The sequence below is a fragment of the Cyclopterus lumpus genome, chromosome 21, assembly GCF_009769545.1.
Source record: "Cyclopterus lumpus isolate fCycLum1 chromosome 21, fCycLum1.pri, whole genome shotgun sequence".
NCBI lineage: Eukaryota > Metazoa > Chordata > Actinopteri > Perciformes > Cyclopteridae > Cyclopterus > Cyclopterus lumpus.
Genome location: NC_046986.1, coordinates 20,794,456 through 20,820,887, shown reverse-complemented (window position 1 = coordinate 20,820,887; position 26,432 = coordinate 20,794,456). Strand labels below are relative to the sequence as shown.

General features: G+C 46.0%; 2 protein-coding genes across 4 annotated transcripts in view; both read right to left on the bottom strand.

Annotated features, from left to right (window-relative positions):
* Nucleotides 1-2,723: 2,723 nt before the first annotated feature.
* On the bottom strand, nucleotides 2,724-5,447 carry LOC117750022. The gene is made up of 2 exons (XM_034560864.1): nucleotides 3,564-5,447; nucleotides 2,724-3,467 (listed from the first exon to the last, which is right to left on the bottom strand). The coding sequence occupies exons 1-2, from the start codon at nucleotides 5,445-5,447 to the stop codon at nucleotides 2,724-2,726; spliced, it is 2,628 nt and encodes an 875-aa protein (XP_034416755.1).
* Nucleotides 5,448-9,446: 3,999 nt separating this feature from the next.
* fam160a2 (family with sequence similarity 160 member A2) overlaps nucleotides 9,447-26,432 on the bottom strand; it is an 18,547-nt gene continuing 1,561 nt past the window's right edge. Inside the window, exons 2-12 of one of the 3 annotated variants that reach the window (XM_034560927.1) lie at nucleotides 23,846-24,299; nucleotides 21,328-21,729; nucleotides 20,706-20,936; nucleotides 17,866-18,111; nucleotides 17,464-17,631; nucleotides 16,944-17,023; nucleotides 16,363-16,532; nucleotides 14,598-16,061; nucleotides 13,823-14,001; nucleotides 13,330-13,492; nucleotides 9,447-12,907 (exon numbers count right to left, since the gene is read on the bottom strand). In XM_034560927.1, coding sequence (XP_034416818.1) covers nucleotides 12,603-12,907; nucleotides 13,330-13,492; nucleotides 13,823-14,001; nucleotides 14,598-16,061; nucleotides 16,363-16,532; nucleotides 16,944-17,023; nucleotides 17,464-17,631; nucleotides 17,866-18,111; nucleotides 20,706-20,936; nucleotides 21,328-21,729; nucleotides 23,846-23,974 — 3,537 coding nt within the window. In that variant the 5' untranslated portion in view covers nucleotides 23,975-24,299 and the 3' untranslated portion in view covers nucleotides 9,447-12,602. Of the gene's footprint in view, nucleotides 12,908-13,329; nucleotides 13,493-13,822; nucleotides 14,002-14,597; nucleotides 16,062-16,362; nucleotides 16,533-16,943; nucleotides 17,024-17,463; nucleotides 17,632-17,865; nucleotides 18,151-20,705; nucleotides 20,937-21,327; nucleotides 21,730-23,845; nucleotides 24,300-26,432 lie in introns of all 3 variants that reach the window. The other 2 variants (XM_034560925.1, XM_034560926.1) reach the window with 2 other exon arrangements.

Here is a 26,432-nt window from a genome sequence, read left to right as displayed (position 1 = left end):
GAGGATCAAAGGGACATGGGATGGAGTCCAGCAAATATACAGAGCCCCGTTGAGGGAACTCAGGGAATCTTGGATGCAGAACATTCCCAGCAAATACCCGGGGGCTGGGGGTAGTTCAGAGGGTTTGAGAATATAGTGAAAATGATCTAATAGAAGTAGCAGTTAAAACTGCTGTTCCTGCTGTGACCACTGCTGAAAGCACTAATGTGACATACACATAATGTGCTATTTAGTTTTGATATGCATGTGACCGACCACCATTGTGTTTTTGTTTGAGGGTCACAACCAAATTACATTTAAGTATAAGACAAATGAAATGAGGTTTGATATCTAAGTGCAGAGTAATGTGACTATGTACAGTGGTTAGTTAGCATGTGGGAGGAAGCCGGAGAACCCAGAGGGAACCCACGCTGCCACGGGGAGAACGTGCAAACTAAACTCCACACAGAGGGACCGCCCGACCCGATGGGGGATCGAACCCCCGGCCCCCGTGCTGTGAGGTAGCCACGACACCACTGGACGTTTTCATTTTTCATCCTCAAGGCGTATGCCACTCTGCGTATAGATCTACCGAAGCCGTTTTATTTAAAGGAGAGGACACAACGTGTTGCCAGAGAATTTGTTGCAGTTTCTTACTGTGAAACTGTTTGTTCTGTAGAGCGATTGGTGTGAATCCCTCAGATATGCAGAAATGTATTACAAATTAAAACAAAGCCCTTATATTACGCCTGGCAACCAATATGAGTAAGTGGTCAAGACCCAAGAGATTCCTCCCTTGCTTCTCTGTGCAAGTTCATTTTGAGGTTATTCATGTTTCATCGGCATTCAGATTCTAACTGTAGTTGATGTTGATGAATGTAACTAATGATTCCCATTTAGTGCAAGATATGGCTCTCATATTGGGTCAAATGATTGACAAATTATTGATTGTTGAGTTAATATCACATGCTGATAAAATGGCTGATTTATTGAAAATAAATGATTTGGAAAATAATCAGTTTCTCCATTCTGTAAATTAATTTAGGTGCAATATTCATACAGCAATACTCAGATGACTCCATACACAAATAAACTAATATTTGAAAATATATCTGTAATCTTCAATTTGCTAACATAGAAACCATGATGTGTTTCAGCGAGATTTTACCTTGATGTGGCTCCAGTGTCGTGTTTCTGGAAAGGCTTATAATATTGCCGACTCCTGATGATAAAAAATGACTAGGATTTACCAGATTTGTTTATTATATGAACCGAAACAACCCACAAAAGGAAAAGATCACAATAAATAGACATTTCAACACTTTTATTTTTAATTGTTAACATCGAAAGGTTGGTGGATACGTTCCAGTCACTGCTGGTGAATGAAGGGAGTGGGAGGACTGGGAAAAGCCACCGAGCTCTCCTGCCTGTCGGGAGGATGAGTGACAGCGTGAAGAATTGTAGCATTCGCTGGAAATACCGAAGCAAATTGTGACACAATTCCATTGAAACATTAAAAGAATGATCTTATTAACACGTCAAGACACAAATGCCACGCTGGGAAGGAAAATACTGCATTTAAATGTGTCTTGGATTTTGTTGAATTCATTGAATCCACACACATCGACGTTGATTGATCAGTCCTGGGCCTAATCTCAGGTTAGCAGCTGTGGGGGAAAACTCTGGCAGAATATTACAAAAGACAGCACACACAGACATCATACCGACTATGATTACTCAATAAACTGTTTTTGGAAATACATTTGCTAATCTCTTTGACCCTGAACAGTTGAGAGCAGAACAAACTACACAAACACTGAGTGCTTTGGTTGCACCAGCTGGTCTTGGCCTAGTTTATCGTCAGAGCTTTTGCATTTAGGATGAACGGATAGTCTTTTGCTTATAAATTCAGACTTCTGACTATGCTCTTACGATACAGCTAGAACAGGGGGAGGCAACTGGGGGCAACCTGAGTCCAACCTGATTCCAACCTGAGGTATGCGGGAGCTCAGCCAATGTCAAACTAGCAATAAGTGTACCAGAGAGTTTTTAACAAATTCATGTCCACATGCCAAATAACCTCTTTTACGGCAACTGGCAGTCATTTATTATTAGTTATTTATGGTAGTTTGGGTGATTTTTTGGGGGGGGTGGATGACGAAACAATTGATTCCGCAGAGACCTTCTCTACTCTGCCTCTAATTGGCTCGCACTTGCTTCTTTGCAGAATTTGTTACGTTTATTGCTGATGAGCTAGATTGGCGTAATGTTGGTAGGGTCTTCAGAAGGACGGCAGACTTCTTGTTTATTGCTCTCATACATATATCAGAGTGCAGATATGGCAGTATAACTATTTATAAAAAATCCCTTCCCATCCGGGGGAGAGGGATCCTGCTCTGTTGCTCTCCTGAAGGTTTCTTCCCCTTTTTTCCCTGTGAAAGTTATTTTGTATGTTTTTTGGGGGAGTTTTTCCTGATCCGATGTGAGGTCCTGGGACAGGGATGTCGTATGTGTACAGATTTTTTTGTAATTTGCAATTCTGGGCTATACAAAATAAACTGAATTGAATTGTTAGTCCAAACGCAAAAGTTTACTGTATCATCACAGGAGCTGCATCTGATTGTAGTTGCAGTTATGCAGTAAAAAATACCCAAACTATTAATAAATACAGACAATATCTCAGGTGGGATTGGTTACCTGACCAAAGTTGTGTGGTGGTAGTTTTAAATATCAACTCGTGCTCTCTAGCCGTGGGTCACTTTGTACGGATATATCTTAATGCAATGGTGCATGCTGTCAGACACGGCTAGTTGGCCCTCAGGTAGAAGGGCCAGTCCACGTGGACTACTCAAGCCCTGGGTCACTATCGGCCACCCCACTCCCTGTGCTGGGTATAACAGGACTCTGTGCTGCTCCCCCCAGTCCGCTACCAGCACATTGCCATCTGTATCGATACAGATGCCCCAAGGACAGGCGAGGACTGGTCCCATACCAGCACATATACCTAGAACTCTCACTGTGTTCCAGCCTGGCTCCAGCACTTTGATGCAAGGCACACGGCCTGTTTCATTGCCCCTTTCGGACACAGCTACCATGCCTGAGCTTGAGCAAGCTGCCACTAAGTAAGGCCGGTGGAATCCGGTCACCACTGTGCGCTCTAGACGGGAGCCTGTTTTAGGGTCAAGCTTTAGGGCAATGAGGCTACCTTTCCGGATATCAGCTACCAAGAACTCATCCAGTCTGGTTGTGGTCACGCCCCTGGGAGCCTCAAGCTCGTCTTTTGCAGAGCCCAACCCTGAACCACCAAATGTCTGGAGTAGGCGACCATGCCGGCTGAAGATAAGCAGGGCCCGCTCTGCTGCACAGCTAAGTGCAATCAAACCTTTAGCGTTGACCGCAATGTCAAAATAGTTCCGACATCTTCTTGCAGAGCCATCAGAAGTCGGGGAGGTCACTTGCTGGAGGACATTGCCCCGAAGGTCAGTCACCTGTTTCAAAGTTAGGTTCAGTTTTAATATTGACAATGTAATAGTACAAGCACAGTATTTTGTACGTGTCAGAAAGACGTTTGACACAACACATACCTGAACACGTGCATTTCCACAGTCCACTATATAGAGTAGGCCCTGTGGTGTGGCATGGATACCACTTGGCAGTGTAAGGTCGGCTCTACCTGAACCCTGCTTCCCAAACTGCCTGATCAGGTGCACTCCTCTGGGGTTGAACACTGTCAAGGACGAGTCTCCCTCTTCGTCCAACTCCACCAGGGCTGACTCTCCTTTCTTTTCTCTGCCTCTCTTTGACTCTTGAGAGGATCCATCAATGACAAACATGGATAAAGACCTGGCCACCAGGGGTTGTTTTGAGCGTTTTGGGGTCTGCCAAATGTCGGAGACCCTTGGTCTTCTACTGAGAGTTGGGGACGTTGAGCTCGACATGGCGTTGAAGTCGTTACACGTCACGGTCCACTCTCCGAGGTGCTCATTCATCCCACCACTGATCATCGGGCGAGTCTTGTGTGTCAAGTCCACTGCAGACTTTGATAAATGGCAGTTGGAGTTCAAAGAGCCTCTGTTCATGCTGTAGTCGTGAGGTGGGCCAACGATGAAAGTATAGCTGGAGTCAAGGCTGTCTGTTGGGGATGGTGCTCGGCCATTGTCACCATGGGGCCCGAGAGAGTGTTCATCAGACGACTGGCTGAGTCGAGAGTGAGGTCGGCCCCTGGAAGTGAGGTCGAGGCAGCTTTGACTGGTCAAAAGCTCTCTTGAAGTCATCTTGGGAGATGTTATGGCGCTGTTGCCGTACTTCAAAGGTCTACTGTTGGACTCATGACTCACTTTTCCTCTCCCTCCACCCTGGCTGTCTAAACTCAAGTCGTGACTCAGCTTAGCATGCTCCATTCTTCGTTCAGGTGAGGGGGACAACTTCCGACCAGAGACCGCCGTTACAGTTCTTGTCGGATTCCTGGGAGTGTAGTGTTTAGCATTACCATTCATCTTGTACACCTGCTCCTTGTCTGCAGTGACCATGCTATTACGTACCGTAGGGACAGTCAAAAATGTGTCCTCGCCTTGTGGCTGAAGAGAGGCTGACTCGATCTCGTCATCCTGGGATGACTCCCAGTCAGACTGCTCACACTTGGGAACCCAGGGGCACATCTTTGTTGGGGAGAGGTTTTGTTCCTCCTCTGATTCCAGATCACTCCGAGTAGAAAGACTGATTTTCCTGATAACCCTGCCTGTTGGTGAGGTCCACCCCTCTCCTAGAGGGCTTTTCTCTCCTCCAGCACCATGATGGTGTGTGTCTTCACTGTCCGACTGCATCTTCTGTGAATGGAGAGCACACAGCTGCCTCTGTGGCCCGCAACCTCCGACATGCAGGCACAGGCTTTGTTCTTGCACGCGAATATCTCCGAAGTTGACAGCATGAGGTTGGGAGCTGGGTTTGAAATTCACTTTCTTTAGGGAAACTGAGACTTCCCAGGGTTGTAGGAATTCTGCGACGTCCTTCAGCAGCTGGTTTGGCCCACCATCCTCTGGACATGACTGTTGACCGACCTCCTGAATCCGCTGTTGAAGTCGAGCAAGACTACGAAGCCTTTGGTCCAACAGGGACTGGCTGACCCGGGCTGCTGCCATGTTCTCTCTCTGGACCTGCTCCAGATGCTGCTGAGTGTCCCGGTGGTCTTGCTCCACCCTTTCCAGCAGGCGCCGCTCTTCTCTGCGAGCCCCCGAGACGGCCCGCTCTACACCCCGCTTCACAGTGTCCGTCTCGGTTGCGTGGCGCTCCCGTAGGCGGCGCAGCTCTGCCTCTGCCTGAGCAAGATCCCACCGTGCCCGTGTTGCCCAGCATGGAGGCGACTCGGGCAGGGGAGGTTGGGCGGGACCGCCTGACTGACCATCAGGACTGGGGCTGTGGGCGGGGACAGGGGAGGAGGAATTTCTACCCAAAGGAGTTCCCACAAACATGATGGATTAATGGATGGATCTTTACTTATTTTCCAGGGTTCAGTTTGAGTTCCTACATTGAAGACATAATAAAGGGAAAGGGAAGATTAATTTCCGAACATAAATAAATATTTACCATAATAAATGCCTGAACCACAGTATGTCAGGTAATTCAAAACATGAAGAACATAAGTCGATGCTGGTACAACACTGTTTTTGTGCAGGCATAACATATTTGTCAATAAGTAAATGCATTCCTCTGAAACTGGATAACCTCAACGTGAAGCTCGCAGAACTGTTGATTGAATCCATCTCGTCTAAAATGTAATTCAATTCATGTCTATAGATTTTATTAATGAAATTAAAATAGCTTACCCTGTAAAACTGTGCGGCCCACAAATGTATACAGTATGGTTACCAGCTGTGGCCCAGTCATAAAGCCCAAATAAATATGGTTACAGTGAGACTAATTTTATGCACTGTCCACGTCTTCTTTCAGACTATAAAGACAACATCTAATTTGTGTCTATTTTACTTGTCTATTTGCATCTATAGATTTATTCTCAATTAAGCAAAATGTAGCATTAGATAATGCCTCATTTGCGCATTTAAACAGTTTTTTTGTAAACTTTTAATACAAAAAAACAATTACCCTTTTGTTACCCTTATTCACCTGGGGCATCTTCCTACTAAAAACATAATTTAGCTCAAAACGAGATCCTAGCATTCTTTTGGACGGTTATGAATGTGTGTTGTAGTATTGTAGTAGAATGCAGTATATTGGAGTGTACCATCGTGGTATTAAAAGCAAATGATCAAAGAATGAAGTTTACCTGACAAAAGGTGACAGAGCAAACACTGTTTTTAATCCATGTGTACCAGTTCAATCTTTTATTAGAGCCCGGTGCTTATGAAAAGATGATAAAGCCAAGAAGGAAAGTCATGAGAGAGATACGTCTGTGGACACAGATAGAGGAAGAGGAACGTTTTTCACTGACAAACCTATTAACAATTCAAACGGAGGCCGTTAACAATCCAGAAGCATCCAGAGTGAAGGCGAGAGTGGGCGGCGACGAGAAGCCCGAGTGTCAACACAACAATACGTCTCAACTCTGCAAACAGACTCCGCTTTGATATTCTATTCATGAGACCAACAAAGTGATGTGCACAGACGTCTGTCCTCTGTGATAATACTGGAACCCCGGGGAGCCCCGTACAATAAACGCAAAGTGGCATTCTTACCGGGAATACACTAGGAAATTTATGGCCTCGATACTTTTTTTTTTCTTTTCATGTAGGAAAATGGGAATGGTGAAGATTGCTCAGTCCTGCGCATGAATGCTATATAATGCTTTTGTTGCTACATTATAAAGTCTTTCGGAAAGGAAATAAAAATCCTTTAACAAACAGACTTTGCCTGTAATAAAAGGCAAAAATTTCAAAATACTTTTTTTTAAGTTCAGTTGGATAAGAATGATCAAGTATTCATTGAGCATATGCCATTGTTGTTATTGAGTAAAGAAAAGATCATTAGTATGCCACACTGCTCATATTTTATGTGCAATTCAGATTATACAGAGATTAGAACAAATGTAACCTTGGGTTATAATAAAGTGAGAGCGGGGGGTGGAAATAAATTGACATCAATGGATCATTTAAATCACACACTATCAAATATTTCATTATGAAAGAATGCACAGCTGTAGAGTATGAGCATATAGAAGGACACACATTCAGTGGCACTACAGTTTCAGGGCCTGCAGTGAAAACATATTTCATGATTCATTTTGGCCACTTTCCTTCCACTGACCGAATATAAAACTCTTTAGAGACTCTTAAAGTCTTGTTGTGTCCCTTTTATAGTGTCAACCTCGCTTTTGTTCATTTAGTTTAGTGATGAGGAGGCGGCACCTGGTGGGGTTCTCCTGGGTCGGGTGTCAGCATGGCTACCCGGCCCCGGGTCGATGTTGTTCAGGCAATGGATGAGCTAACAGCTGGATGAGCTAACAGCTGGCAGAGCGGTTTATGTTACTGCTGAATTATGGCGAGGGAAATATTGACATGTCCTCGCCTCTAGATATGTGAATGAAAAACGGGTCGTGACACAGACATGCCCACTTTATGATAACCCCATGCAGTCGTTTGCATTCATTATTATCTTTGCCTATTTTAAAAATGGTGCATTTGAATATTTCTGCATACTGGGGGTCGCAAAACAATGTGTTAGAATTGCATTAAGTGCAAGACTGGAAAGCCAATTGTATTCATGTCTAGAGATGTTAATCCCCATGGTAGCCATTACAAACCACTAAAAAAAAAAAACAGGGTTATTACCCCGTTACTAATTAAACTTGTTCTTCTCATGAGCTGCTTGTAGTCTTGATACTCCAGAATGTTTTTGTTGGCTTTTACTTTTCCTTGCAATTGGCTGGTAAGATTTCAATAAAGCTACATAACCAGCCTTATTTGGGCTGGAGAGATGAGTGACAGGTGTATCTGAGGAACTGTGCCAGTCCCAGTTCTTTGTGCTCCACTCGCATTACCAAGCTGCATTATGGATGAGGCGGGTCCAGTTGCTCACCTCGTGATAACTGGGTCACGTTAAGACAAGTCGAGGAGCAAACTAGAGTGATTAGTTACTAGTGTGTTAAAAAAATAAGATGGATCTGTGTGAAGTATTCAAAAGATTTATCACAATTGTAAATAGTAAAAGTTTTTTTTTTTTATATACAAAAATAGTAATAAAACTCAAACCATACTTTATAACAAAACCATTGAATTATGATTGTGTAATGTAAAGACAAATCCATGTCTTAAACTTAAAACTTAACTTAAGTTTAAGTTTAAGTTAAGTTATGATTGTGTAATGTAAAGACAAATCCATGTCTGTGTCTTACCTGCAGAGTCAGCGCTGCTTCGGTCTCCAGCTCCTCTTCCTCGCCACCTCTCTGCTACCATCACCCTCTGTGCAGTTTCCCCTCTTGTTGGCTGTTGCTAGGAGACCACCAAGCCGTCTCCAGTTCCCCCCGTATGCCAACTCAGAGTGAGCATCCCCGGTTGACATTTCTCTTGGTTTTCAAGCTGTGTACTTTAAATGGTTGACTTGAAATCCTGCTGTGTATGTTTTTTTTTTAGAGAAGCGCTTCGGATGATGAAGGGTCAGAGCGAGGAGCAGATGTATTGAGAACACAAACCGCTTGAGGGATCAAACACTCCGATGAGCTTTTTCTGCGTGACTAAGACTGAAAAATAATTTGCCGCAGCAGTTAATCTACAGATTATTTTCTCAATGGACAGATTGATCGATTCATCCACAAAATGTCAGCAAATAGGGACTAAAAGGCCCATCATTAGTTTCCAAACTTCACGAGGATGTCTCCAAATACGTCCAACATCTGACAATTTGGTTTTGCATCATAGAAAACCAGCAAGTATTTTTTATTCAATTAACTGTTTTATAACATCACTGCCTTGGCGCATGCCCCCATAACGCGATAGATCTGACTATTATTACATGTATTCATGTCCTCCTAAGATGTAATCTTATTCTTTCAGCTACAACTGGAGTCAAAGATTCCCCAGCACAGATCAGATGCCTCTTTGGTTTTAGAAAAACAGGTTTCTGAATTCAGGATGTGGAAATGTCTAAACGCCCAGTGTGCTCCTGCCCCCAAATGAATAAAGAATAAATTAACTCTGCTTCGTGGTTGTGCAGTGAGCGTGTCAACATGCTTACTAGTGTTTTTATTACAGCGGTTCCCAACTTCATACTACGATTACACACAATGATGCATCTTTCTAGTGTTGCCATCATTCATATCTATACTGGATAGAGTTGATTGCGCTGCAGTTTATGTGATCTATGAAGAGAGGTCAAAGGTCACCAGTCAGGGGGAACCCCACCGGAGCACCGATTAAAGCCACACGACGACAAAGAAAGGACACTGGCACACATGCGATATTGCTAGGCAAAGAATTTATAAATTAATAAAAACATTCCCTTTGTAGTGTTCAGACAGCTTTTTTTTTTTTTTCTCCCTACTTTGTATTTTTGTCCTATGTTTTTCTAATGATTTCAAAATATAGAAAAATATTTCTGACAACATTCATCATTACATTATTTTTAGCATGATTTTCATTCTGTCCTGTTGGCTTTTTCCACACACACACACACACACACACCTCTGCATTCACGACCCATTTTTCTTTTCTTTCCCCCCCCCCCCTTTTCTTTTATACAGTATTTACACATTAAATCAGACCGCAACGTCTTTCAGCCTCGAACGGGGGACACCAGAGCATGTTTTGCATAGATCACAGGGGAGAAATGCGTCAGGTTTGTGGGGAGTGAGAAGATAAGTGACATCCCGTGGTAATGCATAACAATGCTGGAATATGAAAAATATGAAAAATCTTTTTCAAAGTGTGTACGAGTAAAGAAATACAGCTGTGAAAGTCCCTTCAGATGAACCGACGAGTACGTTGTCCAAGCTAAACAGATTGAGTGGTACAGTCAGAACCGGAGGAACCGTGTGCACCTGAAACTAAGAGGACACCTGTTGGTGTGATGGAACAATCAGAACAGTCTCTGGGAACTAAAGGAGGTGCTGGAATCAGAAAGCGAGTCAGGGACAGTTGGACACTTTGGCTCGCAGTCAACATAAATATACAAAACATGCACCAAATCAAGCCCCGACTCAAACTACTGTGAATTCAAAGGATTCTAGGTTTGAACTCACTGAGGGACCATGTGTTCAAATGTATCCGTCTGAAACACGGACAGCGGAAGAACAACTAAAGAATCAACAGCGTAGCTTGGGGAAAATACATTTTCGGGTCTATAAGTAGAGCCAAAGAAACGGCAACCGCCTCAGAGCAAGACCTTGAAAAGACATTCATCCATTTAACTAGCTTTCTTCTTATAAAACAGGGGCAGTGTGTAGGATTTGGCGCCATCGAGTGGCGAAGTTGCAGATTGCTACCAGACGAAACGTCTCCCTCTACAGCCTAGATGTAGGACTTTAGCCTGTAGGACTCATCCCTGCAGCGATCTACTAAACGCTACACACTGTCCCTTTAAGAGAGTTCGCTTCATTACAGCAAGACGCTCCTGGTGGTCAACGAATTGGTCAGAAACGTGTCTGTGTGGGCTTCAGCATCCAGTTACCGCATATTTAAAAAATATATAACTTAAATTCAGTATTGGGGTTTGGTTGTTTGTAAAAACGTGCTCGTCCTGGTGCCTGAACAGCTGGACGGACTCACTCTTCCACCAGCACAGGAAGCAATATGAAAAGTGCAACATGGAGTGTGGTTTATTACAGACTACGTGCCACGAAACCGTGTCGATGGCCTAAACAGAGACACTGGATGGAGAATCGTCTTTGGCGTCTGAAGGCGTCACAGGATGTACAGTAACCGACTGAACCCGCTTCGTTACGACGGGACTGAGCGGCCGGCAGAGGAAGTGGGGAGCTAACAAAGTACCGGCCGTCCCAAACGGAGCGGTTTGTGAAAAGAGTTCAGGTAAAACAAATTAAAATAATACCCAATCTTGAGTGTGAAAGTAGAGGACCCTGGTGAGGAGCGAGGCCCTCTGGCCTTCTTTATCCGAACAGACTGATGGCCCCCGAAGGCAGCGGGACAGACTTCGGAGTGAGGTTTGCTTCGCCGTGCAGAAAGCGGCGCAGTTTTAAGAAAAGATGTGACATGTCAGGTGTAAATACTAAGATGATTTTTGACAATGTGGACACAATAACAAAACAGACGGGATCAAGCGAAAAGGTGAGAACGCCGTCCTGTCGGGTCCCTCATATAACGTCATCAAACACAGTTTTCTCCCTCATTACAAAACAGACCAATTAAAAAAAAAAATAATAACGCAAAAAAAGTCCCGGTTGGAAAACTACCTAAAAAAAGGAAATTACACGGAGAACCAAAACTAATTGGTGTTAAAACAATAGCAGCATGCCGAGTTCCAGGATGGAACGGTTTGTGTAAAAGAGACAATACTTTTTTGAAGCAAAAATAAAAAAAAAAAAACGAGAATGAGATCGCGTCTTACAAGCTTCACTTTTAGCTCACAACAAAACGGTCTTTGTCGGCCTATAAAGAAAAGTCCGTTAATGCCTCGTGACCGTGTCTTCTTTTTAAATGTCAGTTCAAAGTAAATGGGAAATCATGCCAACGCTCCCTTGAAGAAAAAGAAACATTCTCTTCTCGCCCTTTGTTTCTGGCAGACTCTCGGGTCTTTAAATAAAAAGAAATGTAAAGAGACGAAATGGCACACAAAACGGTGCGCCGTGCCGAGCCGCGCTGCCACCTTTATGGCAACAGGTGAATGGCTCACTGATGGCCCGGAGAGTTGGCGTCACCCTTTGTTCTTTTTTTTTACAGAGTTGAAATAAATCCCCCCCCACACACACACACGCACACACACACGCACGCACGCATGCACACACACACACAACACCCGCTCCCACGCGATGCTGCTGTCTAGAAAAATGGTGCAAAAGACAGACGACAGACGAAATATATTTTTGTTTTAAATAATAAAAATGGTATTCATTACCCCAAAGTGTTTTTCCAGTACTCAGGTGTTGTCCGTGCTGATTCATCTTCCAGTTTTCATCGTGATCAGAATAAAAGCGGACCGTTGAGATGCTCCGAGGAACACGCTTACCGGTTCCCTCGCCTGGATCACTCTGCGGCTGGTTGATTGCATTCAATGCTTATTTGAATTCCCCCCCCCCTCCCCCACACAAACTATTTTTTTAACCGTTTTATAATTGTGTTGCGGACGAAGCGCTCTTCTCCTCTGTGCCGCCTGAAAAAGAGACCGGGCCTCACTACGCCATGAGAGGCGACACGCTTGTACAAGCTCCTAAAAATCTCACGCCGTTTACCGAGATCATCTGTGTATAGAATGTAAATATAATACATGATATGCACAATATCGTAGAAGTTTACAGATGAGGGAAATTCTTCCAGTCCTTAAATCCTACAATGATTTTGGTACAAAAAAAAAAATAAAAAATCTTGCTTTTTGGTCCGTGTCATTGCACGACCATCATACTTCAGTGACGGTGCTCCAGTTCGTCCGTTGTTGATGGGAGAATCCCATTTTATTTTATTACAGCCAACCAAAAAAAGAAATGTGAAGAGCCACTGTCCCGCCTACTCCTCGGCCTCCTGGCTGTGGGGGAAAGGCAGGGTGACGGCGTGCTCTTGGGCCAGGGCGGCCAGCTCCTTGAGGAACTCGCAGAAGACGACGGCGCAGTAGACGGCGTTCTTCACTCGCAGCGCCTCCGCTTGCTTCTCCAGACTCCCGGCTCCCGCGCCGCCCTTGAACAGGGCGCTGTGTAGCGACTGGCCGCCGTCCCGCACGTGCGCAAGGGCCAGCTGGGCGGCGTGCCGGGCCCGGGTCGGGCTGTTGGTGTGACGGAGGATCAGCTCTCCGAGGGAGGGCTTACGACTCTTCACTGGAAGGAGAGAACGTGAGGTAGAGAGCTGAGCTGACGAGGATATTAATCTAGACTCAAGGTCCACGTGCGAGACCCTTTATAGACGCCTGCAAGCTCTGTAGAGAAAAGCTTTGTTTAACTAGTCTTTCTATTTACATCAAGTCTTACTACGCTGCAAAACTATCAGATTTACTCGTTTCAGGAATTCTTCCGACGTGAATTTCTTGAAAACCGGGTAGTAACATTGTAGTAGCAGATTGCTTCTTCTCTGCTTTTTAGTGTTTTAGGACTTTGTTTTGGCTGTTATACATCAGGCTTATCTCTAAAATTAAATACATTTTAATTAGTTTTTTTTTTAAAAAGGGGTTTTCTTTCAAAATCATTTTAACATATTATTTTTATTACAGACAGAGAGAAGCTTCTCGTGCTTCCACGCTCACCTAATGAATCGGAGCGCCTCAGGTTCGGGACTGCCGCGGGCGAGTCGGCCCAGTCCACCTTGCCTCGGGCCACCAGGTACTGCTGGGCTTTCTTCAGCATGGCCGGGAAGTCCTCATGAGAGGCTGCAAACGCCTCGATGCGGTTCTTCACAGAACCTAGAACCTGAGGGGCATCGGGAGAGAAAAAGATTTGTTTGTTGATTACTTGGTCAGAATTTTTGCACCGATACCAATACAGTATTAGTCATCCATTTACAGCATCTTTGAACATGGACAAGATTAGAATATCAATAAATACACTTCCTCAGGCATTGTGGGCCTGATGCTTTTGGAACACGAGCTAGCACAGAAGTGAGGTGGGCAGGAAGTGGACGACTACGCCCACAAACGGGGCGCAAAGCTGTCACCAGTTCAAGCGGGCACCCGGTTCAGAAATGTACTTGAGCTCAATGGGAGATAAAATCCTGGGGTCAACATGTCCCGGGCGCTGTACCTGGATCAGTGACTTGACGCTGGGCTGGAAGACCATGTTGGTGTTGAGCAGGAAGGAGCGTAGGAGGGGCTGAGGATAGCAGGCCAGCTGGGCCACGATGCCTGTGAGCAGGATGTTGACGTACAGCGAGTTTTGGAGCATGTTCTCCAGCTTGGCGAACAGAACCACCATGAACGGACCTGCACGGGAACACAACTTTAGCTCAGCTGCATGGGAACAAACTATGGATGGTCTGGTGACAGAGGCTCCGCAGGGTGCAGAGGATAAACGTGGACTAGGATTTGAGAAGCTGTTGCGAAACGGAATTAATTAAAGAAAACGGATTACGGAGTAAGTAGTTTGGTCTTGGGTGTTGCTAAAAATGTTTTTCCAAGTGCCGTGTGTAGGTGCGACGCGACACAGACACAGACACAGACACAAAATTAAGGTGGACGACACTGACCAAGGGAACTTAAGTGGAAAAGAATGTTGCATAATTTTCGTAGAAGAAATGAGGTCTGTATTTAAAATTACAAATGGAGGAAATAATGTTGCTTTTTTTTGTTGAGTTTATTACCTAATATGTAAAAGTTAAACATTCTAATTGGCACCCAGTTGTGTCTTATGTAATTGGTTTTAGATATTCCTGTGTTCACAGACATGGAGACAGACTGACACACCACTAAAAAAAAGAAAGAAATTTACATTATGCATATAAAAATAAAATATATACACACACACCATCAACAATGGCCCTCCGTAAATATAAAGTCCAGGTTGAAAGCATACGACTCACCTGTGTACGGCTGAGACGCGGGCTTATTTAGCGGTCTTGCGGGGCTGCCGAAGACCAGCGCGGGCCCGTCTCCCTTCGTGTCGCCCGTCGGCGGCTTCGGCTCCGGGACCGAGGGCGGCTGCTGTTCCTCCTCCTGCTGCGGCTGACGGCGCTCAGAGGACAGGCACTCTCTTGCGGTTTCCTCCTGCTGGCAGGCCGCTCTGCCGCGCTCCCTCACCCGGTCCTCCAGCTCCCTCAGCTCCTGTGTGAAGGCCTCGATGCTGATGCCCTGGCCGTTGGAGTCTCCGGGGAGCTGCGGCTCTCCCGGCGCCTGCTCCAGCAGCTCCCGGATGAGGCTCTCCACGGACTGCTGCGCCTGGTTGGCTTCTGGCAGATCGGAAGACGCGAGGCACGGCTTCGAGGCGTCACCGGCCGGCGGTTTGGCATCGGACACCAGCGGGGCGACTGGGCCCTGAGAGGGAATCTGATTGGGCCGAGGCGATTTTGCGTCGCTCATTTCGCTGTCGTTGAAAATGGACTGCGGAAGGGCGGCGCAGCCTTGCGAGGAGCAGGTGACAAGGGATCCATTCTGATTCGCGTTTTCATCCAAATACTGCTGCTCCCCCAAGTCCCTCTTCACTTTCTTTACCTCCAGTCCTCTGTCCCGATTGTCTGAGCACCCGTCCTCCTGCCCCGCCATTCCGTTACACATGGCCTGGTAGCCAACGGTGACGGCAGAGGTCGGGTTGTGAGGTGCTGGGGACGAGGCGGCGTGGGTGGACGATAAAGGGGTGGCTGAGGACGAAGAGGAGGAGGAGGAGGAAGAGGAAGAGGAAGAGGAAGTGGAGGAGGATGAGGAGGAGGAGGGAACGAGACGCGGTAGAGGCTTCGGCAGGACCTCCTCCCTCTGCAAGCTGCGCTTCTTGGAGCGCGGCGTGAGGCTGATGCAGTTGTTTTTGCCGATCGTGACGTCCCACTCGCCACTGTCGCGCTCCGAGCTGCTCCACTCGGAGCGTGCGACGGCCACAACGGCCGCCCTCTGCTGGCCCGGAGGGGGGGTGCTCCCGCTTCCTCCCTGCTGGAGAGAGAAGTGCTCGGGGAACATGGCCATGGTGGGGTTGGAGGTGGGCGGGGGTGGGGGTGGAGCGGCCACGTTCGGCGAGGGGTTTTCCCCGTCGTAGGGGGCCGACCAGTCGCGGCATGCCCAGGAGCAAATCTCAATGCCCTGTCGGGAGTCTTTGAGATACTCCAGGTAACCCGAGTCCCAGTCCAGACACTCCGTGTTGGCCAGCTGCTGGTGCATCGGGCTGTCGGGGCACGGGGGGTGGGAGGCGCCCGACTGGGGCGGCTCCGTGCTGGTGGGGGTGGAGGGACCCCCTCCCCCTGGCCCACCTCCGCTGCTCTGTTGGCGGATGAAGAAGGCTAAGCGGGATGGGGTGCTGGGTCTGGGCGGTGCTGGGGACTCTATGCTGGGACTGTTCACGACTGTCGGATGAAACATCACGTTAGAATAAATAAAAAAACTCAACACACCCAAAATCTAGTTTGTCTCGATTTGATATCACAAATATCAAATAAATAAATATAAATATAATAAATAACATTTAAATATAATATAATATAATATATATATATAATATGTAAATATAATAATTAATAAATACATGCACTTGTGTTTAATATGCTTTTGAATGACTTAATTTATGCCACCCAATTGATGAAAAAACCCAAAACGAGTGTTTCATGTTTACATGTGCGTAGGCGGTCCAAAGCGTTCGCTGCCCACCTTTGCCCCAGAATGCACCGTCCTCGTCCCGCTCAGCAGAGGACGCCGCATTCAGCCGGCAGCACTCTGGGATCAGCGACAGGAACTTGTCCGCCGACTTGCCGTACAGGTCCGTCACCCTGATAGCTTGACGCTGACTCAGCATGACGTGGGTACAGGGCAGTAGATACCTGGGGGGAGCAAGTCATAGATAAATATTTTTGATGCCACGATGTTCGGCCACACAGGCAAATTCCGTCGTGCTGCGACAGCTGAGACTTGAGCTCAAATGTTAATTAAGATTCTCCATCAACTTGGTGAGGAGATAGCAAGAAGTAGCACGTCACAGGCGGCCGGATTTGCTGTTTTAGTCCTGGAGACAAAAATGGGGAACAATTGGCACAAAGTGTGTTGCCAATTGTAAATGCCTGTAAATGTTTAATAAAATATGAAATTGTTCATTGAAAATACCCGGGTAGTACATCCAAAAAACGATGATAGGAGGGACAGAAGTACTGATAAAGCGGCTTTGTTCCACAGATGTTAAACCGTCAGTTTATCTCGCCATTTAAAATGTTTGCATATTAAATGAGCGAACGTACCTGAGAACGAGCTGCAGCATGACGTCTTCACAGTTCAGGGACAGAAGGGTCCTGAAGAGGCTCAATGACACCATGCACAGCTGCAACACACACGGACAAAGAAAGGAGTGGTAGGAGTTTGTTTTGTGCTTTTTTTTTTTGCATGCGACACATTTACCTTTTCCAGTAATTAAAAAACAGTGCTCAACAATTTTCCCGGACATGTGGGAATCCTGTGTTTAGCGGACCTCAACGACCAAAACAAATAGTCTTAAGGTGACATGAAATGTAAGATTGTGTACTACAAATCTTCCTGTGTATTGTTTTCTGGACTGCAAACAATATGCGACTCGAGAGCCGGGGGTTGCAGCAGATTCGATTTACTCTCCGCGATTGTTCTGCAAAACCAGATACTTCTGCCTTCTGCCCGAGATGCTTTCAATTATTTTTTCCTCTCAGCCAACACGCCGCACGCACAACCGAGTTCACATAAGGGCTTCGAGGCTCCATCACACACCCACACACATAGATATATTTATACCCGTGAATTGCTGCTGATGCGTGTGAGCAGCGTGTCCAGGATGGTGTCGTTGTCGTGGCGATGCAGCAGGATGAAGCGCAGGAAGGTTTTGAGCAGGGACGTCTCCGACACGCTGCGCAGGAAGAGGTCCAGGTAGGCGGTGCTGGCGATCATCTCGTCCACCGACGACTACAAAAACACACACAAAGTTTGGGTCAGTGCGACTATGAATAAGATGAAATCTGACATTTTTGTTAAATGTCAATTAGACAATTTTCCTCAAGGATTTCTTTTTTATACTTACATGGTCAGTTTAACTATATCCAACTAGTATTTTACACAATTTCCCCCGACATATCCTGAATGGTATCTGGCCTAACAGATCCAAAGTGACTGATCTTCTTTCTGCCCCTCTCCCCTCACCTTATGCAGCGCGGGGCCCATGACGGGTACGAGGAAGCCGTTGTGGAGGTAGTCCAGGAGCTGGGAGCGGACCAGCGGGTGAGCGATCTGCACCACAGCGTTGCAGAACTCCAGCGAGTTCATGAACAGCACGAGCGACGACACGCTCATCCAGTCCTCCCGCCGGAGGGCGTGCCAGTCGTCCCCACGGACCTCAATCTTCCTGGGCAGAGAGGAGTAGAGGGCGCTGAGGCCCGTCGCCAACACCTGAGAGGAGGCACGAGAGACGGCTTCAGGTGGGGGCAGCTGTGGACCAGTTCGACCATTAAGAAGAGGCTAATGAATGAACGCTCCCTCAAAAAAGAACCGCTAGGAACTAATAAACCGAATCGATAAGCAGTATCAATAAGAGTACGAGTATTGATAAAACCCTCCTGATAGCCGCCCCTAGCTCAGACTCAAGCGGGGCCTCCGGCAGCAACCAGGCCCTAAGTTTATGTCCACGGGACCGCCAAAATATAAAGTTCCTCGCGGTAGCTTTAACAATATAAATACAACACCTTTTAAAAACCTTAACAAGCTGAAACGCCACGTTGATTACTTGATTATGACATACATATTCTGGGTTTTGGGCTGACAGTAGTCACCTCCAATTCTGCCATTTTCTCAACTAAATGATTTATCAATTGTACAAGAAAATAATCAGCAGAACAAGGTTATTTAACGTAATAGATCCCCGTTTTAGTCCCAGAGATGGCATGTTTATGTTAATGTAGGATACATAATACCTGGCAGTGTTCTCTTGCATCTTGGCAGAAGCACATTGTGTTTACATTACACCGCTAATGACCCAACGGATATGGACAACAGCTCGCTAACCTGCCGCAGCCTAAAAATTAACTCTGTTTTGACAACAGCAGATGACATTCATGGAACTGTGTTCTCGCTCGCCGCACCAGTGAAAATGCACAATGAAAATCTGTGCCCCGTTAGATTCAGAGGGGAGCAGTTGGTCCTTGATGCCACCTCCGCTGGTCCTTGCAGCCTGTAAGTAGGTCAGACTGAAGCTGCTGGAAGGAGCGCGATGCAGAAAATAGCTGAGGCGGCTCTTTAACACCAGAGCCAACGGGCAGAGGAAAAGATAACAGCTCCGTCCGCAGCGTGCAGACACTCAACGCCATTCACTCAACGCCATTCACTCGCAGTTTGGAAGCCGAGGTGTTGCTCAGTTGCTGTAATTTGTGACCAGAGACTTTGTCTGTTGAGACTTGGATTTAGAACGATTGGCCCGATCTTCTAATGTACGCACATGAGTCACTATCAAAACACAGCAGGTTCGCAGAGCTTTATTTAGTAGAAATGCATTTTGTAAAGTGCAATAAGCAAACTATGGCTCTTTACTAACACCTAGTGGTGGTTTGTGGAAACTACAACAACAAAAGGTGGACAGCTCCAATATTATAGTTTTTGGATCATTTACAGACTGGAAAATACGTCAAAACTGACACTGAATGTTTTGTTTTTATTCAATTTTATCCAAAAGTCAAAGTTAATTTATCAATGTGATCAAACACCATTTTTTTGTTTTCATCTGCATCATTTCTTTGAAAGGGTAAGCCGCTACGTGACCTGTTAACGCGGTTATGTCTCTGATGAGTTTTTCGGTACACTGTTGATTTGTGCAAAGCAGCAGCATTAAGGAGTCTTAGGTGTTGTGAGGCTGAGCTCGGCAGGAAGCCTTCTAAGTTGAGGGAGAGCTGATAAGATGTAGATAAGGATTAACGGCCTGTCAGAGTGCAAAGTCATGTCCTTCCCCTTCCATTATCACACACCATCACTGATGCATCAGAACTACACTACAGCACACACACACACACACACACACACACACACACACACACACACACACACACACACACACACACACACACACACACACACACACACACACACACACACACACACACACACACACACACACACACACACACACACACACACACACACACACACACACACACACACACACACACACACACACACACACACACACACACACTTTTTAAAGCAGTGTGGATAGCAAGCCTGGATCTCACATTATAAGCTGTCCTCAACATTCACATCATTGAAGAGCAGGTCACATTCATGTGTGTCTAATTCGGGTGGGCCCTTTTCTGTAAATAATGGAGCAGAGTTTGATATCATGCCTAGTAACGTGATTACTGTTCAGTCAGCTGAGGAACAAAACATTCTTTTGGGACCGTAGAACATAAAAAAGGGAAAGACAAGGTTGAACATTTTCAGTTAAGTGAAAACTTTACATCAGAATATCGAGAATGTTAATAAACCGTGAAACCCAAATGATAGTTACAGCCAAATCAAATTCTGTGTTCAGCCCAATACGTCAACGGTCAGATCCACAACAGCTTCCAACTGAGGTTCTCAAATGGGGGTACGTGTACCCCTGGGCGTATGTGAAGGCACTCCAGGGAGTAGGTGAGTTTTTCTTTTTAATGTACATATTTAAAATTAGAATACATTTTAAAATTCTTTAAAAAAATGTTTTTAAAAAATTGTTATCTAATAAATGTTCAATAAAATATAAAAGTGTATGTTCATAAACTGAATTTTTCAACCAGAAATGCTTTGCACTGGTTAGGGATACTTGGCTGAAAAACTATTTCAACATCACTGAAAAAGGTTGAGAACCACTGTCTTAGAGAACAAGTGGCAAAACTCTTTGATGTACGAGTGAACGCAACCAACGGCACAGACACGGGTCCAAACTCAGCACCCTCTGGTTAACGTCCAACACACAGCGCTTTCCTCAACGTAGTTTTCACGTGCACCGGGACACTCACCGGGCAGAAGTAGGAGTTCTCAGCGATGTACCGCGCCACGGCCTCGTTGCTGGCCGAGGCCGCCATGACCAACAGCAGCGCGTCGCGGGCTTGCTGTCCGATGGCTCCGTCCCGGTGGATGAACGGCACGAGGAGGGAGAAGATGAGCAGATTGGTCGAGCCCTGCTGGGCCGGTGCCGCCCGGAACAGCATCTCCAGCACCACGGGCTGCCGGGCCATGGACACGCAGATCTGGTGGGGATTTACACAGTGCTGTGGTTACGGTCCAAAACACAGGACAGGTCAATGTGGACACGGTCGCCTGATTTCAGCAAAGTTTCAAACTTCTGGTGGAGTGGCGTGCTCATGAGAAATATTCTATAATTCAGTTTGTGAGGTTTTAGTGCGGAGCTCGTATTAAATTCACAAACCAATCCGCTATTTCATCCAAATTTAACATTATTTCCTTTTGCCTGCATATTGCAGCAGAATTAGCAAGGCAAACTTTCCCCTAAAGTGGTCGACTGTAGTTGCCTAGCAACACGACGAGTCAACTTGTGCTCCAGTCAGGACAGACTGTGTCCTGTGTGGTGTGTATTGCATATGCACGTTAGAGAAGTACATAGGCTGCTGGTGAACGTACCTGGTTGAGCAGCAGCACCAGGCTATTTTCCAGGGCCAGAGGACAACCGAGATCTGGGTCGGCACACGCTCCCAGCAGCCTCAGCAGCGGGTGGAGGACGGCCGTGTGCTGCAGCAGCGGCTGCTGCTGCGACTGGCCGATGAGCATCTCGAACAGCTTGAGCAGCGCCCCCTGGCTGTCCGAGTCCAGGCCGCGGCGGAGGTGCCACTGGACCAGGCGCTCCAGGATGTTCTCTGTGACCACCAGCTCTAGGATGGGGCCCATGGGCGCGGCGCCGCCCTCCGCGCTCTCGGCAGGCCGCTCCTCCGCCAGCAGACACAGCATCTGGTCGGTGTGATTCCTCACCGCCGTCAGGTCGTCGCTGGAGGACGAGGGCTCCTGCTGCTCCAACACCCACGAGACCTGAACAAAAAAGGAGCAGCGTTTTAGTGTAACGGTCAACTCTTGACATTGTCCTTGTAGGAGAAGCTAAGAAAAAGAAGAAGAAGAAAAAAAAGAGGGACATTTAAACGGTCATCTCATCCCATTTCAATTCTGAACAAGTTTGGAAATCCAGAATTAAAAAAGACAGTGAGGTTGCTAGACTGGTTGTATATACTGGTGTAAATAATAAGATTGGCTGAATGCCATTTAGCTTCTTGAGTTTCTCTATCGTCTTATTGACACAGCGGCTATATTTACTGCCATTGAACTCAAGTGTCTCTCCATACTAGTGCCAACGGGTGTTCCAGTGGAGGAGTTACGATCCGCACCAATACAGAAGTCAAAGACTTCAAAAAGGTGCATAAAAAGGCAATGAAACATAATTTTATAAAATGAAACAACTAAATATAAGCAGTCAGAATAGATTGAATAAAACCACCAGCAGATTCAAAACCAGAAGCTGTATTCAAAAATAGGCATAAAATAATTCTATTTACATTCCATTTAAGGGTTTATAACGTTCGTCACTTTACATAGATGCATGAAATTTGGCCTATGGATTTAAACCATCCTTAGCATTTTAAGAGCAGTGGGCTGCTGTGAAGCGCCCGGGGAGCAACTGGGGGTTCAGTGCCTTGCTCAAGGACACTTAAAATGCACTCGTGGTTGCAGGACGACCACTCTAACCCATGAGCCACAGCCGCTACAGAATATAGTCAAATCTAAAATGGGTTGACGGATATTATAAATAATAAAGTGTAATTGGCAACCCAGTGGTGTTAAAAAAATTATAATTTTAGCTGCGGCAACGATGAAGTTGCAGATCTGAGAGCAGCTTGTGCAGACAGGAGATGCGCTCCTTCGGGTTGGGGCACGTTTGCGGTGGAGGAAACGTCGAGCTGGAGTTGCACAAGACGCGTAAAAAACACTCATGTCATTTTATGTTTTGTACATCTCACATCCACTTTCATGTACCCGGGGTATCGAGATGTACGCCTCCATCCTGACCCTCTGTTTACAGATCATAATAACATGGGAGAATTGATATTTCAATAAAATGACAGGGTGCGCCGGTTTCTCCAAAAACAAGTGCACGTTAGGTGCGGCACACTAGAAGTCATGTAGAGGCATGCGGCATTACTTTAACATCTCGTGGATATGTGGCAATTCAGCTGCCATTTAGGCCACCCATTATTAAGATGGCTTTCTGCTTGAGCTAATTAATAAAAGGCGGAATGCAAAAACGTCTGGCCTGGAGCGAGTACACAGCTGAGGCAACCGTTCACCCCCCCCCACCCCCCGCACCCCGCCCCACACAGCAAACCAAGAAGTATCACTCAGAAGTCACATATTGGGCAGTGGCACGGCACTGGAACCTAGAAAACATCCAGCCAGCGGTTGGACACGAGCCAGTCATCTTGTTAAAGTAGACCGAGCACTCTCGGCCAGCTGAACGTGTGACACACTCGGTGTCAGGACAGAGAAGCATTCACTGAAACCAAGAGAGAATATTCGAGCCGGTCTCGCTATCATTTACTTTTTATCTGTAAAAAAAAAAAAACATGCAAATATTTCTCAGCCACTGTGAATGAGTAATGACTGTGCATGGGTGTGACACATTTCGTGCTGAAATGAGTAACACTAAAAATTGGTTCATGTGTTCTCAGATTTAAGAAGAAAAAAAGAAATGCAGTTTATTTTCTATGATTTACGAGCGGATTCGTGGACATTTCTTTGCCATAACAGCAGATATGATGACGTCCTCCCAAAGTGCAAGTCATGCTAAATCGTGTGTGTGCGTGTTCAGATGTGACTCAGAAGAGAAGGAGTGAGAAGTGAGCAGCACCCCCAGGGGAGGTACGCCTCACAGTTTGAGGACCTCTGGATGAGATGGACATTCTGCTTTCTTATAACGCGAGGCTTGATTTTGTGAGGCTTGATTTGGTCATTATTTCTCACGCAAAAAAAAACACTTTGTGGACGCCGGCCCGTGCGGCTGCTCTGTACACTTTATGGAGACCAGAATGAGAACGACGTGAAAAAACACGTTTCATGAACAGTCCAAAAGAAATGTTTTTAAAGTGGTGTGTCTCACCTGTCTCCAGTGGTTCTCAAACACCATGAGGCAGGTCTCCGGGTCGGCGGTGCAGGGGCCGGAGGGGGCTGCGCTCCGGCCGGTCCGACTCCCGGGACCCCGCGGGTTCAACCTGCTCAGCCAGCTCATCGCTGGTACCCGGCGAGAGGCGGGTCGGACGTCACGAGCGACAAAAAGAAGCCGAGAGGGCAAAGAAAAGGAAAAGAGGTGGAGAGGGAGAGAATAAAGGGAGGTGGGGGGAGGTGGGAGAGGGGAAAGTATATCCACAGAGAGGAGGAGGAAGGAGGTCTGCAGCAAAACGCGCTGTCACTGCCAGTCAGTGTACATCTAGGAAGAGCCCACTGCTGCTGCTGCTGCTGCTTTAGAGTCCGTGTGACCCCGTCCGCCCTGTAGACCCTGTCATCCGGTCTGGAGCCAACACCACTCCATAGCCGGTCAGGACGGCCACTCTGCGCTGCGTAAAACAATCACAAAACACATCGACGGGTTCACAACCTGTCAAACCTTCGAAAGGTCCCAAATTGTAAATTATACTGAGGATTTTTGTCCCTCTCCAAATGTATATTACTTGAATGTCTATCTGCATTTCCATTAGTTTGGCTCTCATGTTATAGCCTTTATATGTGTGTGAATATCTTAAAAATGCAAAGGGGAGCTTTTCTATACACAGAATTAACCAGATGGTAATGTATGTTTGGCTAATGCCAGTGGGTTTCATGTCAGTTCTGTGATTTGTGTGAATAAGCGTCAGTATTCATTCATGCTTTTGTCTCCGTGTCAAGGTTAACGAAAGATTTTGGAGGATTATGAAAATACAAAAATGCATGCTTTCCTCCAAATGCATTTGATTATTTCCAACAAGCGACGTGAATTCAGTATTTGACTCAAAAGTATTGCCGGGTTGTAGCTGACAAAATGTCGATAAAGTACAACATCACACAGGCTGCCTAGAGCTCCTGACCGTAGCTTCTACGTGAGAATACGAGAGTCGTATGTAAAACATCTGGTTGCATGATTTGCATGTTATCGCAAAGAAATTATGAAAGATAAGAGGAACAGTACACCGATGGAAGGGCGTGCAGTTCACAGTCAAACCGAAGAGACGGAAACTGGGCCGGTTTCTTTCTGAGGTGAGGGATTACGGAAGTACGCCAGAAATCTCTTCTCTACTCTCAATCCAGTTGAACAACACTTTTCCATAATGCTGCTAAATACACTGCTTTCGCTATCACATCCTAAAAGCTCAAAATAAAATCATCTACCGGAAGTATCCAGTGATTTATTGTGAGGATTATTTGGACAGAACAGATGGGTCGACAGAGAAGATGTGGATTATGCTGCAGGAGTGGCTTGGATGTCTTTTTTTTGCTGACCCAACATCTGAGGCCAACAGGCCTATTTGCTTAAATTTTTTTTTTCAAAAGATAGATTTTGTTATGGAATAAAAATCAAGAGAAACCTATGAGAAGTTACAACATTTTTGCTGGGGAAACCAGATTTCCCCGGTAATACATTTTGTTTCAAGTTGATATCAGGTTATGGAGCTTGAGAGCTATTTCAATTTCATTCATAAGACCCCTCTGGCTGCAGCAAGGACCAATAGGTTGATGATTAAAATGCAGACACTGCTCAAAAAGTGAGGATATATTATTTTGTATGATGGTCACATGTGACTTGGACTTCGGTCAGACACAAGTACCAGGTCTCATGGATCAATAAAAAGGCCCATGCTTTTCTTTATGGGATTTATGATACAGCAGCTGTGCGAGTATACACGACCAGCACTGAAATAAGGACAGGTAAATAGTAACGTCCACACTTCTAATGATTCACCAGCCCTCGGCCAGGAGTCAAAGTTAGTTTAAGTCATCTTGCTCAGAGAAAATACCATGCAATTTGTTTTAAATCTACCAAATTATTTCAGACCCAGATATGATAGAGGAATTATTTTTTTATCTGTAACAATTTGACACTTTCAGATGAGACTTTCAGACGAAACAGTCTGATCCACACATCTACACATGGGTTTTATTCTCAGAACTCTCCCTCACACAAAGCACCATAAAAGACACCCGTGAAATGAGTTCAAAGTTCGGCTCCAGAATCCACCAACGGGAGGCTGCAATCATTAAGACAAGAGGGTTTGCCAAAGGTTAGCCGCACCACAGCTCCAGAAAGTTTCTGTTACTTCCCACAACGGCCGAGTTGACACGCCTGCTTTCTGCAGGAATTATCCAGGTGTGCACACGAGTAAAGAAACGAGTCGATGACAGAGACTTTGGACTCCGAGGTCTCTGCTAATGCTGCCCTTCACATTCCTCACGTCTCTGCTTTTGGTCCCCGGGTCTATTTTTACTGGTATTTCACGGATCACTTTTGTGTTTGCAGCTTTAGGGGCAGCGAGCTTTCTGCGACAGACTCTCCCTTCACCTGATGCACTGATTATTTTAAGTCAGTGTTGCAGCTGATCCAAAACGTTGCTACCTTTGTGTTACCTGTAATGCAATCATTCGTTTCCTGATCTCTTGTGCCAACAAACATTTCCTCTCTGGTAACGGCCACCCCTCACTACGACAAGCTGCTTTCC